The 13,815-nt window shown below is 37.9% G+C and overlaps 1 protein-coding gene across 19 annotated transcripts in view; it reads right to left on the bottom strand.

The window, feature by feature from the left end:
* The window catches only part of ACACA (acetyl-CoA carboxylase alpha), a 279,058-nt gene that overhangs the window by 76,304 nt on the left and 188,939 nt on the right, over positions 1–13,815 (bottom strand). For all 19 annotated transcript variants that reach the window (XM_015078426.3, XM_053212303.1, XM_027034321.2 and 16 more), the window contains 2 exons: positions 6,475–6,744; positions 2,209–2,306 (listed from right to left, as the gene is read on the bottom strand). In XM_015078426.3, coding sequence (XP_014933912.2) covers positions 2,209–2,306; positions 6,475–6,744 — 368 coding nt within the window. The remainder of the gene's footprint in view (positions 1–2,208; positions 2,307–6,474; positions 6,745–13,815) is intronic.

Genomic DNA, 13,815 nt, shown 5'->3' with positions numbered 1-13,815 from the left:
AAAATATCAGTAATAAAGAGTTAAAAAATATAATGGGGAGGGAGAATCCCAATCAGAATAGCAAGAAAAGATACAAAATAGGGGTGCCTGAGTGGCTCAGTTGGTTCAAGAGACGTCTGACTCTTAATTTTGGCTCAGGTCATGATCCCAGGGTTGTGGGACTGAGCCCCACATTAGGCTCCATGCTGAACCTGGAGCTGCTTAAGATTCTTTCTCTCTCTTCCTCTGTTCCTCTCCCCTGCTCCCACTCTCTCTCTCTAAAATAAAAAAATTAAAAATTAAAAAATAAATTTTAAAAATGCAAAATATTTAGGCATAAACATTTTAAAAATGGCAAACTCCATTTTGTACCTACACTGTGCACCACAGTACCTCAGGTGACACAGTCAACTGCCAGGGGCACTGCAGGATAGTTTAAATATTTTAGAGAAACACTCTGATATATAGTATCTGTTGGATCCCATGTTAACTACCAGCATTACGTGGTTCATTTTTAAACATTACATAATGCTACATTCCTTTTGACAATGTTTTATCTTTGCAATGCTGGGTTTTCACAGTTTCTCTGGAAAAATAAAAACAAAAACAAAAAAACCAAGTCCTACACAAAAATCAATGCAGAACAAGAAACAATGGTGGCTACATCCGAGCTAAATCCAAGTTTTGAGAGTTCATATAGATGCAAATATCCCATTAGTAAGTAACTGTAATTATTTAAAAGTGAAAAAACTTTCAATTTATGTGTATTATATTTTCAAATAACTATTAATTTATTAGAGTATAAATACTTATGAAGTTCTCTGGGTCTGACTACTTAATAAACAGAAATATTAGGTATATCTTTTAGCTCAAAGTCGCTGTGAAAAAATTATTGAGACAGCAAGGGTGTTATGAACCAAGACAGAGTGGGAACTTCCAGCATAACCTATATGAAGAAAACCACAAAATTTTTAAAAATACAGTTGAAAAAAGGAAAAACGTGCCATGTTTTTTTCTTGGGAAGAGTTAATAATTATGAAGATGTCAGATTTCCTAAATTAATTAATAAACTTAATGTAACTTGAATCAAAATCATTATGGAAAGTTTTTGGTAATTAAAAACAATGAAACTAATACAAAAAGACAAAAAGAGTCAATAAAATGGGGAAAAATTAAGAATGCGAGGAAATCTGCCCCATTAAAACAGTTAAAATAATGTGGCATTACCCCAAGAATAGACAGCACAAAAAACTGATACAAAGCCTAGTAACTGAATTAAGATTATTATAAAAGTGAGGAAAGTACGAATTACTCAATAATTGGTATTGTAATAGTTGATTAACATTCTGAAAGTACTTGCAGACAGACTGTAAAAATGGTAAACCTCACTAGTATTCAAAAATACCAGTTAAAATAATTGCTATTTTTATCCTATTTTATTAATTGACAATAATCAATATTGGCAAGAGTGGAGAAAAATTAAAGGGGAAGAATGCACTGTCATATACTGCTGGTGGAGTACGGATCTTGGGAGGGCAATCTGAAATTATCAAAAATATCTTTAAAATGGACATATCTTTTGACCAGTAATTCTACTTTTTAGATAGGTCAAAGGGAATAATGATAGATATTCCTAAAAGTTTATTTAAAAGAACACTCAGCTGAGGAATATAGTAGTAAAAAGTTGGAATAGTCTGAATGTTCAAAAAAGATAAAATTTATTTTATTATTAAATAAAATTTTATCATAAAATATTATCAAGCCCTTAAACATATTCTCAAATAATATTTTAAGAATATACAAAATTTCCCCAAAATAGTTTTTAGTGAAAAGTACAAATAACAAAAGAGTTTTTCTATTGTGATTCTGATTATGTAGAACAAAGTCATATATATACAGAAAAGACAGCAAGACTATAGTATACATTAATAACGTTCTTTCACAGTAGGTTTGTAGCTAATTTTTATTTCTTCATGATTGTTTAGATATTCCAACTTTTCTAAAATGAATAAATATAATAAACATAATTTAAAAACCTTAATCAGTAAGATAAGGTCTTTCAGTTAATTAGTGGTAGAGCTATGGTACAAACCTCGGACCTCCAGATTATATAATAAGCAATCTTCATTGCTCTTTCAGGGTCATGATCAGCAGGACAATGAGGAAGAAATGATCATATTCACCTTTCTTTAATTCATGGCTAAATAATTCTGATACATATATACCTACCTGGATTCTCCTTCATCTTCTACATGTTCACAGTGGACAGAGTTGAGAGCACTGACCCTCTTATAATCCTGAGGGGTCAGATATAAGTATTTGTATCCCTGTGAAGTACAAATAGTTTTTAACTCATTATTTGCCATCATCACATAACCAGAGGACATAGCAAAACATGCATAACAACAGCTTGTTCCAAAGCTAGCTTTAAATTGTCACATCACTCTAACGGAATACTAGCATAGACAGTTCTCCTTTGAAAGATGGAAGTGCCTATTTCTCTAGTCACTGACTATCTTTGAATTAAGCTATCTTGTAGCTACAACTGCGAATATATTCCAACCATTTCATTTTCATCAGGTTTTTAAAGGGTAATTTCTGATCTTTTGTGCCACCTCTATTAATGATATCAACACAAAATTAAAGAAATGTGTGGATTAGTATTATTTGCTTTTTCAAATCGAATGGGGTTTTCTGGGTGGTTCAGTCAGTTGAGTGTCCAGCTCTTGATTTCAGCTGAGGTTATGATCTCACAGTTCATGGGATCAAGCCCCACGTTGGGCTCTGTGCTGAGTGCAGAGCTTGCTTGGGATTCTCTGTCTCTCCCTCTCTCTCTATCCCTCCCCGACTCATACGCATGTGTGCATGCTCTCTCAAAAAATAAACAGATTTTAAAAAAAAAGAAAGTAAATGTTAAGAGATAATTCAGAGGATCACAAAAATGGGAAGGCAATATTAAAACCAGAATTCTATACGGTGATAATCATCATATACAGTGATAATCATCAATGAATACTGAATTCATGCCTTTTGCATTTTTATTATTTTTTATTAAGAAAATTTTTAATGCTTGTTTATTTTTGAGAGAGAGAGAGAGACACACAGAATTTGAGGCAGGCTCCAGGCTCCGAGCTGTTGGCACAGAGCCCAAGGCAGGACTCGAACTCAAGAACCATGAGATTATGACCTGAGCCAAAGCCGTATACTTAACTGACTGAGCCACTCAGGTGCCCCTGCCTTTTGCATTTTAAAATAAACAACTTATAATTCCCATTTACATTTAAAAATTTATACTAGCTTTTTGTAATTATTTTTACAAATACATACACATGCTCACAAAATAGAGTTACAGGATACATGTGTTTAACTTAAAGGAATTAGTCATTCAGGCAAAAAAAAAAAAGGTAAACAGAGGAAGATGTTTTAAATACTGTGAGAAATTATGCCACCACTTAACTCAATGAATTTGTCCCACAGTGAGCACAACCTGGAAGACATGAATCTGTCACTGAATTTGTATGACTTATGACAAGAACCTTGTAGTGTGGAGGGTCCTTAGTATGTCAGTCAGCATGTATTTATTGAGTGCCTCTTATGTGAAAGGTACTGTTCTAGGCACTGGAAAAACAGGAATGAACAAAACAGACAAAATTTCCTGGCCTTATGGAACTTATACTCTAGCGAGAGAGACAGAAATAAATAAACATATAAACATATATAAATAAACATTAATGAGAATACTGTTTAAGTAAAAAAAACAGAGTCGAGAGGGAGACAGAGAGTTGTGAGACGTGAACTTGTAGAAAGAAAAGCCCAGGGAAGTCTTCCTTGAAAGTGGCTTCACTGAAGAGTGGAGGAAATGAGACATGAGGATATGGGGGCACTGGGAGAGGAAGTATTCGAAGCAGAAGGAACTGCAGGTGCAGAAGTGCAGGGACATGAGTGTGCCTCAGAAATATTTAAGGAGGTCGTTGAAGCCAGTGTGGAGTGAGACTGTCTGAAAGAAGTGAGGGCAGGGTGGTATTGGAAGACCAATCTATATAGGGTCTTGGGTTAAAATTCACACAATACTGGTCTTTTTTTTTTTTTTTTTAAGTAATCTCTACAACCAAACATGGGGCTTGAACTCACAACCCTGAGATCAAGAGTTGAGTGCTTCATCAACTGAGCCAGCCAAACACCCCAAAACTGGCCATTTTAAAGGGTTTTTAGTATATCCTGATGTTGTGCAACCATTACCACTCTCTGATTCCAGGCCATTTCTATCACCCCAAAAAGAAACACTGTACCTGTGAGTAGTCATCAATAATTTCCATACACTTTTAATAGGAATTTTATTTAAGTATAATTTACGTGCAATAAAATTCCTTGATTTTATGTACTGCAGTTTGGTGAGTTTTGACAAATGTATACACTTGTGTAATCACGACCACAATCAAAATATTAGAATATTTCCATTATCCTCTGAAACACTATTACATTGACAAGATGTCTTAGCAAAGAAAACTGAGAAGGAGCAGTCAGGAAGCTAAAAAGGAGACTCTGGGCCCTAGAAGCCAAGAGGACAAAGTATTTCAAGGATGAAGGAGTGACCAACTGTGTCAAATGCTGCTATGGCATCGAGTAACTCAAATGAAGACTAAGATTCATGACAGAATTTAACCATATGGAATCCATGGTGACCCTGACAAAAGCAGTACAGTGCGCCGGTGAGGGTGCAAGCCTACCTGAGGTGAGGGGAGAGTGTCTGGAGATAGCAAGAAGAGACAATGCTCTTAAGAAGCTTTGCTGTCAATAAAGGTAGTGATTGGGGGCTAAGTATTTGTAAGCTAAAGGGGTAGATTTGGTACAGGGAAAAAGTGATGATTTAAGATGGAAAGGGTAAATGTCCAAGAGGAGTGACTGACTTTGGACAGGGGCAGGGACTGTCCATCCAGAGTACAGGGAGATGGCAGAGAATAAAGGCACAGATGCAGATACGTGAGAGCTTGTGGATGCTCTCTTCTCATTGCTTCCATTTGCTCAGTGAACTGGGGAGCAAGGTCGTTAGCTAAGAAGGAGGATGGAGCAAGAGGGTTTTGGAGTTTTAAGGAGAGAGCGGAAGATGTGAAACTGTCCATTGTTCAAGTTCCTAAACTTGAATTGAAAGTAAGACCAGTCAACAGTAGTGGGTATTTTTCTCCATCAGTGTTCAGCTATGCAGGTTCATGTATGTGAGTACATGGAGAGTACTGGATTTACACAAGGTTTTTGTAAAGAGATAAAGTAAGCAGAATGAGGATGAGGAAAGAGGGAAAAAAGTTGAGGGTGTAGAAAATGTGGTCATTATAATATGATTAACCTATGATTGAACTTGGAATGCAAGCTGACAGGAATGAAACTAGGATGTAAAGAGGGAGTGAAGGACAGAAGAAAGGTTGTAGGATCAACAGTTGCAGATTCTGGAGGGTTCAAAGGATTGCTGGACTTGGTATACTACAGAAAATGAGTGGGAAAGATAGGATGAAGGGGTAGCAAAGAAAGGGATGGTTGAAATTAAGATTATGGTGAAGAAGAGGCTGAGCTGGAGTAAAAGATAGGAAGTCAAAGATCTAAGATGCTGGATTATGGAATGGATCATCTACATGGATATAGAAGTCACTAAGAATTATAACAGGGCTAGTTGTATTGGAGAATGACAATGTGCCAGCAACTAAAAGATGCAAAGAATGAGGAGTGACCAGAGTTGGGGACCACTATAATAAGTGGTGGTTTGGCACAGTCTGATGACATGAAATTCAAAGATGGGGGTTTCAGGGGAGCCTGGGTGGCTCAGCTGGTTAAGTACCTGACTCTTGATTTTGGCTTGGGTCATGATCTCATGGTTTGTGAGCACAGTAGGCTGACAGTGTGCAGCCTACTTGGGATTCTCTTCCGCTCTCTTGCTCTCTGTCAAAATAAATAAACACTAAAAAATATATATATATGGGGGTTTTCAGAGAGAAAGAAGGGAAAAGGGTCTGAAAGTAGCAATGAGGCACAAAGAAGACACTCTTCCCCCTCTAGGTTCAGTGGTACAAGAGAAAGACAGAGATCAATCACTCTGTAAGACAGCTAGGGAAAGCAGAGTCTTTAGAGGACAGGAAGATTTCAAGTACAGAAGAAGCTGAGGATATAAGCGCTTTAGTAAATGACCATTAAGTCATGGAAGCCACAGTGGAACAGTTTAAAGATAGGCATTTCTGGCTTAACATGTCCCATGATGAATGCGTATTTATTTCTTCTGGTGTTCAACTCAAGAAACAGCAATCTGTTTCAAAGCTGGAGAAAAAACCTGGTGAATATATTGAGACACAATTTGTCTCCAACATGGTTATAGCTCACTGTGCGTGCGGACTTTTGAACTTAAACCTCTCCCTTTCCCCCACCTCTTTACACGTGTAGACACACACAACACACACACACATACACAACACGATATACTGTCTTGAAGTTTTATCTTTTCTTAGTCTGTACCTTGTAAGGATCCTCAGGATCTACCCAGGCCACGTGAAACATATGACGAATTTCCTCTGCCAGTCCAATTCGTGCTCCGCTGTTGGCTGCGACAAAGATGCGTGGGATACCCTCTGCCCTGGCAAGCTCAGAAGCTCTGAGAAACAGCAAATCCTCCTGGGGCCCAAAGGACCCAATTAGGTATGTGATGTCATTGCCAATAACAATGATATCTCGGCCTTCTGGATATTCAGGACTTTTAAGGGTCATTTTCCAAGCTACCATGCCAATCTGCAAAGGCACAGACAAACAAATAAATAGAAGCCTCTTACCTGTAGAATTTTTTTTCAGGCTCCATGAAGGTATCAGACTATACCTAGACACAGCCTCCGTGTAAAATATGCCCTGTTAAAGAGCCAAGTTTCCTGTGGGAAACTATAACAAACATTCTAGCATACCTCTCTAGGTTATGGTGAGAACAGCTGGCTTACTATGTATTTCACAGTTGTTTCAATTCCTTCTTTGGACCTGCTTAAAAAAGATGGAAAAACCAAAGTCTAAATGCACTCAAGATACGTGTGGGAGAATGCCATGCTGCAGGGAATTACATCCAAAACTCCCTAGCTTGCTACCCTATCTACTAAGACACTAGTTCCATCTTCAGTGAGATTCTTTCTGAGAAACTTCTTACACATGAGAGGAGAGGAGAATCATCTTTCATGGACTATACAACTTCTGTGATCCTGGGTCCTTTGACTGTTCTCCAGCATTTGATAGGAATAACAGCAACATTCTTTACTGGCTAGCTTCAGGTATCCTCTGCAAGAATTCACTATAGCTCAACATTGCATCCTCGCTCTGAGCATCTCTTGCCACTTTCTCCCAGCACCACAATACCAAAGCATACAAGGAATGATATATGTAAATCTCTACTCTCTGTTCAGTAGCATCTGACCAGCCACACAAATAAATGATATTGACTTCAAAGGCAGGGGTGACACGTCTCTTCCCAAACCCTCACAGCCCTCTCTTCTTTTAATCCCCTTCTATATGAGATCTAGTCAATCCTTCTACTTGTTTATTCGCTAGTTCCATTTCTTTTCTATTCACTCATACCCCAGTTACAGCTGCAGTTTTTCATGCCTGCCTGTCTGTTTCCCTATACCCGGATAAGTAATGTTTTCCATTCCTTTTTTCCCCCTATTTCTTTCTGTCTCCCTCCTGCCCCCCACTGCACTCTCACCGCCCCCAACTTGCTCCCAAACACAAAGCCTACCAGATGAGCATTCCTGGTCCTGCCTAATGGAGCCCAGCCACATCTGCAGCCTTGGTCCCTCATCCCCAGGCTGCTGCATATCACCTCATTGGGGAGCCGGCCATCAAGAAGGGCCATTAACAGATGTAAATAGCAGCATCCCTGGAAAGCCACATGCATCACCCAGACTCAACCGGGCCAGTGATCATAAGCTCTGAGTACACATTCCTCAATCCAATTGCACATCCACTGTAATCAGGCTGGTTGAAGCTTTCCACATAGCTATTTGTGATTCTCCACATTAAGAAATATATATATGAAGCACCTACAGACAAATATAAGCTATTTAATATATCATACCATTGGCCAAATACAAATCAAAATGGATATAATACACAGAAAAAAAATCCAATCACCTTGTGAGATAAGGTATTACTCTATCTACTCATTAAAGACACAGAAAGGAAGGAGAAACAGATCATCCAAAATACAGCATGGAGAAACTGCAAATATCAGGATAACTTTGGTCATGGTTTTTAAGAAGCTGGCTAATATATGCCTGTGTGGGAAGAAATATTTTACCTGCCTTCTCACGTGGCGCTCTAACCTAACACCTCTTTTGTTTTTCAGGAAGGAAAAGCTATTTCCTCTAAATGCATTTGTAGTTAGGAAGACTGGTTTTACACCAAATTTTATGATATATTAACCTTAGCCACCTAGGCTAGAAGTAGCTTAGAAACAAGCCTTGAAGAATCTACTTCAGCATTTGCATGCTAATGCAAACATTGTGTCTGTGTGGCACTGGACAGGCAAATAATACTCTTATCTTCTGTTACTACCTGGGGACTCTAACTGTGTCACTTGGGCAGTCAGTTCAGCAATTGGCTAGGTCATTATGCTTGCAATATTGACTTCTAATTAGGTGTCAACACAGCAGCACCAAGAACACACTATTCTTTATCAATGTCTTTCCAAAGTGTGTTCCTCATCGACCACCTCCCCCCACCTTTAAAAAGTACCAATACAGAATGGAGAGCGCTAGCCCAGTCTTCATATAGTGAGATTCCCTACTAGAAGAGATTAAGTTTTGAGTAAGCATAATGAATAAACATCCAAGAAAGCATCCACTGCTCAACTTATACTGAAATTTAGATTTTTTAAAAAGTTTATTTATCTTTGGGAGAGAGAATGTGTTCATGTATGCATACATTAGGCAGGAGCAGGTGAATGAGAGAGAGAGAGAGAGAGAGAGAGAGAGAGAGAGAGAGAGAGAGAATGAATCCCAAGCGGGATCTGCGCTAACAGCTAACAGATCATGACCTGAGCCAAAATCAAGAGTTGGATCCTTAACTGACTGAGCCACCCAGGCGCCCCTGAAATTTAGATTTTATTGCTAATTCAACAATAGGGCACATAATGGAAAAGATGGGCTTCGGAGTTAAACTAACTTGGATCCGTATCCAGGCCCTATCACTTACCAATTGTATGACCTTAGAAAAATAATTTTATTGAACTTCAATGTCCCCGCATACAAAATTAACACTCCCTATGGGTTTGATGAATAAACTATTCGAAACAGTAATCTATTATATTATCTTCAACATACAAAATTTGTCCCTTTCTCTCCTCTCAATCTATCCAAATCTTACCCATTCCAAAAAGATTCATTCAAATTCCATTTCCTTAGTAAAGCTTTGCCTAGTCTAAAGCTTCTTCTCCATCTCCTACTAAGACCTTCATGTGGAGAATTCATTTGATAATTAATCATATATTGCCTAGGACCGTTTCTAGCTTGCCAGCCTAAACCATTATATCATTGCCTCCAGTGCCTAGCAGGATCCCTACACGTAATATGGGAGTAATAAATATTTGCTGGTTCCATAGTCATTTCATTTTTTAAATGATTCTTAGAAAATAGTCAACACCAAGGGCTTAGAACATCGTCCATGACTTATCTCTAGGGATCACAGAGTGACAGTCTTAAACATCATTCAACTCTTCTATTTTTAAATATAGGGTTTTAAAAAATATTTTTTTAATATTTATTTTTGAGAGAGAGAGAGAGAGAAAGAGGGGTGAAGGGGCAGAGAGAGAGGGAGACACAGAATCCGAAGCAGGCTCTAGTCTCTGAGCTGTCTGCACAGAGCCCAACATGGGGCTTGAACTCATGAACCGTGAGATCATGACCTGAGTTGAAGTCAGTCACTTAACCAACTACGCCACCCAGGCGCCCCTTCTAATACAGTTTTTTAATGTTTATTTATTTTTGAGAAAGAGAGAGAGACAGAGTATAAACAGGGGAGGGGCAGAGAGAGAGAGGGAAACACAGAATCTGAAGCAGCCTCCAGGCTCCAAGCTGTCAGCACAGAGCTGGACACAGGGCTCAAACTCATGCACCACAAGATCATGACCTGAGCTGAAGGTGGATGCTTAACTGACTGAACCACCCAGGAGTCCTTCTTCTACATTTTAAAAAATAACAAAAGTAACAGTTGCCATTAAGTGAACATCTATCACATGCTGTACTATACTACATATTGACAAGTACTGATAGTAAAGAGGTTAAGCTGGGGAGTGTCAGCCTACCTTGGTCCAAATCTCAGCTTTGTTCTACCTGTATAATCTTGGACCAATCAAGATTAACCTCATAAAGCCTCAATGTTTCCAATTATAAAAGGTCCTCAAATTATTAGTATTAATTCAGAAGCAGCTGTTATTATTGCCATGAGAAAACTAAGGTATAGAGAAATTAAATAACTAGTTTTATAGCTAGTATGTTTATTTTTTAAGATACCATTCACATAATTTCCTTTACCAGAGAAATTACAGAAGTATGTTCTAGACTAGTGCCACTGCCGTTAGCAGAAACAATATAGAAAGATGAACATCAGTTATAACACAAACATAAATGTCATTGATCCCTAAATTCAATGTGGTATTCTGGAACAGAAAAAGGACATTTGTAGAAAAACTGGTGAAATCCAAAACGAAGTCTGTATTTTACTTATTAGTATCATAACAATATTAGTTCTAAGTTTTGATAATTATAGCATGGTTATACAAAGCGTCAACATTAGAAATATCAACGGTTTCAGTTAGATCTATTTTAATACACCTCTTTCAGTGGGCATAAAGATTATTTGAGCAACAGGAATAGTGTAAGATGCTAATATTAGGTATATAGGAACTCTTTGTACTATCTTTGTAACTTTTCTGTAAATCTAAAATATTTTAAGATAAATTGTTAAAAAAATAAATGTCATGATAAAAACTTTCTGAGAGGGAAGTATATTGGCTAATAAGGTCATCATTAGTGTCCTGTACAGCCTTGCAAAATGATGGCTATGAAGACTAGGTACAGCATTTTAAAATACCCATGATGTGGGGCGCCTGGTTGGCTCAGTCAGTTGAGTGTCTGACGTCGGCTCAGGTCATGATCTCATGGTTTGTTGAGTTCAAGCCCCAGGTCAGGTTTTGCGCTGACAGCATGGATCCTGCTTTAGATTCTCTGTCTCCCTCTCTCTCTCAAAGATAAATAAACATTAAAAAAAAAAATACCCATGAGGCAATACTATATTTGAAGAGATAGTATAACAAAATTGTCTGTATATCATAATAATTGTGAAAGGCAAAACAGTTTTCTAGCCACTTTAAGTAAGCTATTGACCTCTATGTGCTTCAGTTTCCTCATCTGTAAAATGGGGCAATAGGACCCTATTCTATTAAGTTTGTTGTGAGGATTAAATTCATGGTAAGCCTTAGAACAGTGCTTGGCACACAGTAAGTGCATAGTAAGTATTACAATACTGCATCTAAAGGCACACTGGGGTGGAGGGGGAGAAATGAAATAAAAGAACATAGCAAAATGAGACGATAATTATTTAGAATGATGGGATGGTGCTTTTTCTTCCATTTTCCGAATCTTCCTTAATGTGTTTATAAAATTATCAATGCAATGTAAGTTTAAAAGATAACTAAGACTACCAAATAGCTCTTTATTGAGTGACAGGCGCATGGTAGCTTATTGTATTATTTTTACGTTAGTGTACATTTGAGCATTTCCATAATAAAAATATTTTTTAAGGGAAAACTATCTCACCAGCCTAAGGATTTTTCATACTTTACAAAACTGACTGTAGGTTTTAATCCTGCTACAACAGATCATATTTATATAAAGTTAGAAGGAGAGAGCTAAACACATGCAAATTAAAAATCAAGACCCACCTGGAAGGGACAATATCAAGAACTGCCTTAGTTTGTTGGGGCTATCATTTCATTTTTAAAAAAGAAATGTTCTACAATGATGTGTCTGAATGTAAACATATGTATATATAGGTTTATACAATATTAATATCTCTACCTGAGAAGTAACTGCTTCAGTGTTTTTCTGGTCTGATGGTTAAATACATATTTATACTTTTAAAGTCAATATTTGTACAATAGACAAGAACAGTGCCTATCAGCTAAATACATATTTAGGACTGTACCACATGTATTACAAACATGTACTAAAATCGAAAGCTTATGTTTATACAGAGCCTTTCATCTTGAAGGGGCTAAAGAGCTTTACAAACGTATGTACATAAAAGGACGCTCGCACTGATAGGCAGGCAAGGTATCAGCTCAACCACTCCCCTGTTCCTTCCAGCAGTCTGGGATACGGACACATAGTGTCAACAGATGCAGCTCTGTAACAGCTGCAAAGACATGTAACACAATAATCCACCTTGTGGTGCACAGTCACTGGAAGAGGGCTTGCAACTTGGGAAGAGCAACTGCTCTCCTCCAGCGTAGAAGCACCCCGGCCATTTCCAGCTTTGTGTTTTTAAATTATTCTCTACCAAACTCAACTAATCACTTGACAAAATTGAATTTGATACTGGAAATAGTTTCTGAATGCAAAATACTTTCTGTCTGATGATGAGAAGTAGGTTGAAAACTGCTTCCCCCTGCCCTTGTTAGATTTAGTGAGAGAGAGAGAGAGAGAGAGAGAGGGAGAGAGAGAGAGAGGGAGAGAGAGAAAGGGAGGGAGAGAGAGAAAGGGTCACAACATTCAGGAAAAATGGTTCAAAATATTCTATCTAAGAATAGCTTCATCTCAGAGGATTGGGTCATTACTTCAGAAGACAGTCATATTTTCCCCCCATTTAATTAGGACACCGTAAGTTTCTCAGTCAAATTACTTCATATAGATGCGTCTATCTATATTAGTACACACAATGGAGACTTTTTATTGAAAATTCTGCAATCACTAGAAAAGCATACACAAGTGTGACAATGTGATTAGGAATGTGACATTCACTGATTTCACCTATGCCCAGGTTTCCTAGTATATGAACTGAAAAATAACAACCAAAGGAAATTCCACCACTGAATCTCCTTGTTCTGGCTTCTCTCTCCCTCCAGTGCTTTCATGCAGGTGAAACCTAGTGAAAATGACATTCCAGGACTAAGGGCTAAGGAAGCAACAAAAGGGCAGCAGCCTGAGAGGGTTTGCAAGTGTGGGTGGGTTTATGGTCTAAGGAGGTTCAGACTCAGGCTCCGTGGCCCTGGAAGTACACAAGCTTCCTCTCTGACCACTGACTTACCAAATAGTTTTAGGCACTTCCTGCCAATTATGTGTTCATTAATACAGCCATAAAGTGTTTAAAAATATGTAATTTCAGATTATTTCTGATAATACAGGCTTCTTAGGTTTAGGGTTACCAACCTAAACTAAGGTGAGGGAAAAAGGGAAGAGGATCAAAAGAGTTACTGTGAATACGCTGAGGATGAGCAGAAATAAATGTCTGCTTTATACAAGTTCTAAGGAAGAAAATATTTCCTTGGTCACTGTCTGATTCTGGAATAAACACACGCAAGTGAGGGAGGAGGGAACGGGGAGGAGAAAGCAAGCAGAAGAGAACAGTCTTATTTAACTGTTTTTATGTGGGTAAAATGATTTGTGCCACAGTATTTCCATAAGAAGTGGGACCATTATTTTCCTGTAGAAACACATTTGGTTTGAAAAGTATCACTGGACAGGATGTGAAAATCAAACTGAATGAATTATTCACAACCCCCGATCAGAGGTGATCATTATTTCTGATGCTCCAAACAGTGATTAG

This window comes from Acinonyx jubatus, chromosome E1 (genome assembly GCF_027475565.1).
Source record: "Acinonyx jubatus isolate Ajub_Pintada_27869175 chromosome E1, VMU_Ajub_asm_v1.0, whole genome shotgun sequence".
Lineage (NCBI taxonomy): Eukaryota > Metazoa > Chordata > Mammalia > Carnivora > Felidae > Acinonyx > Acinonyx jubatus.
This window is presented reverse-complemented; position numbering and strand designations above follow the sequence as displayed.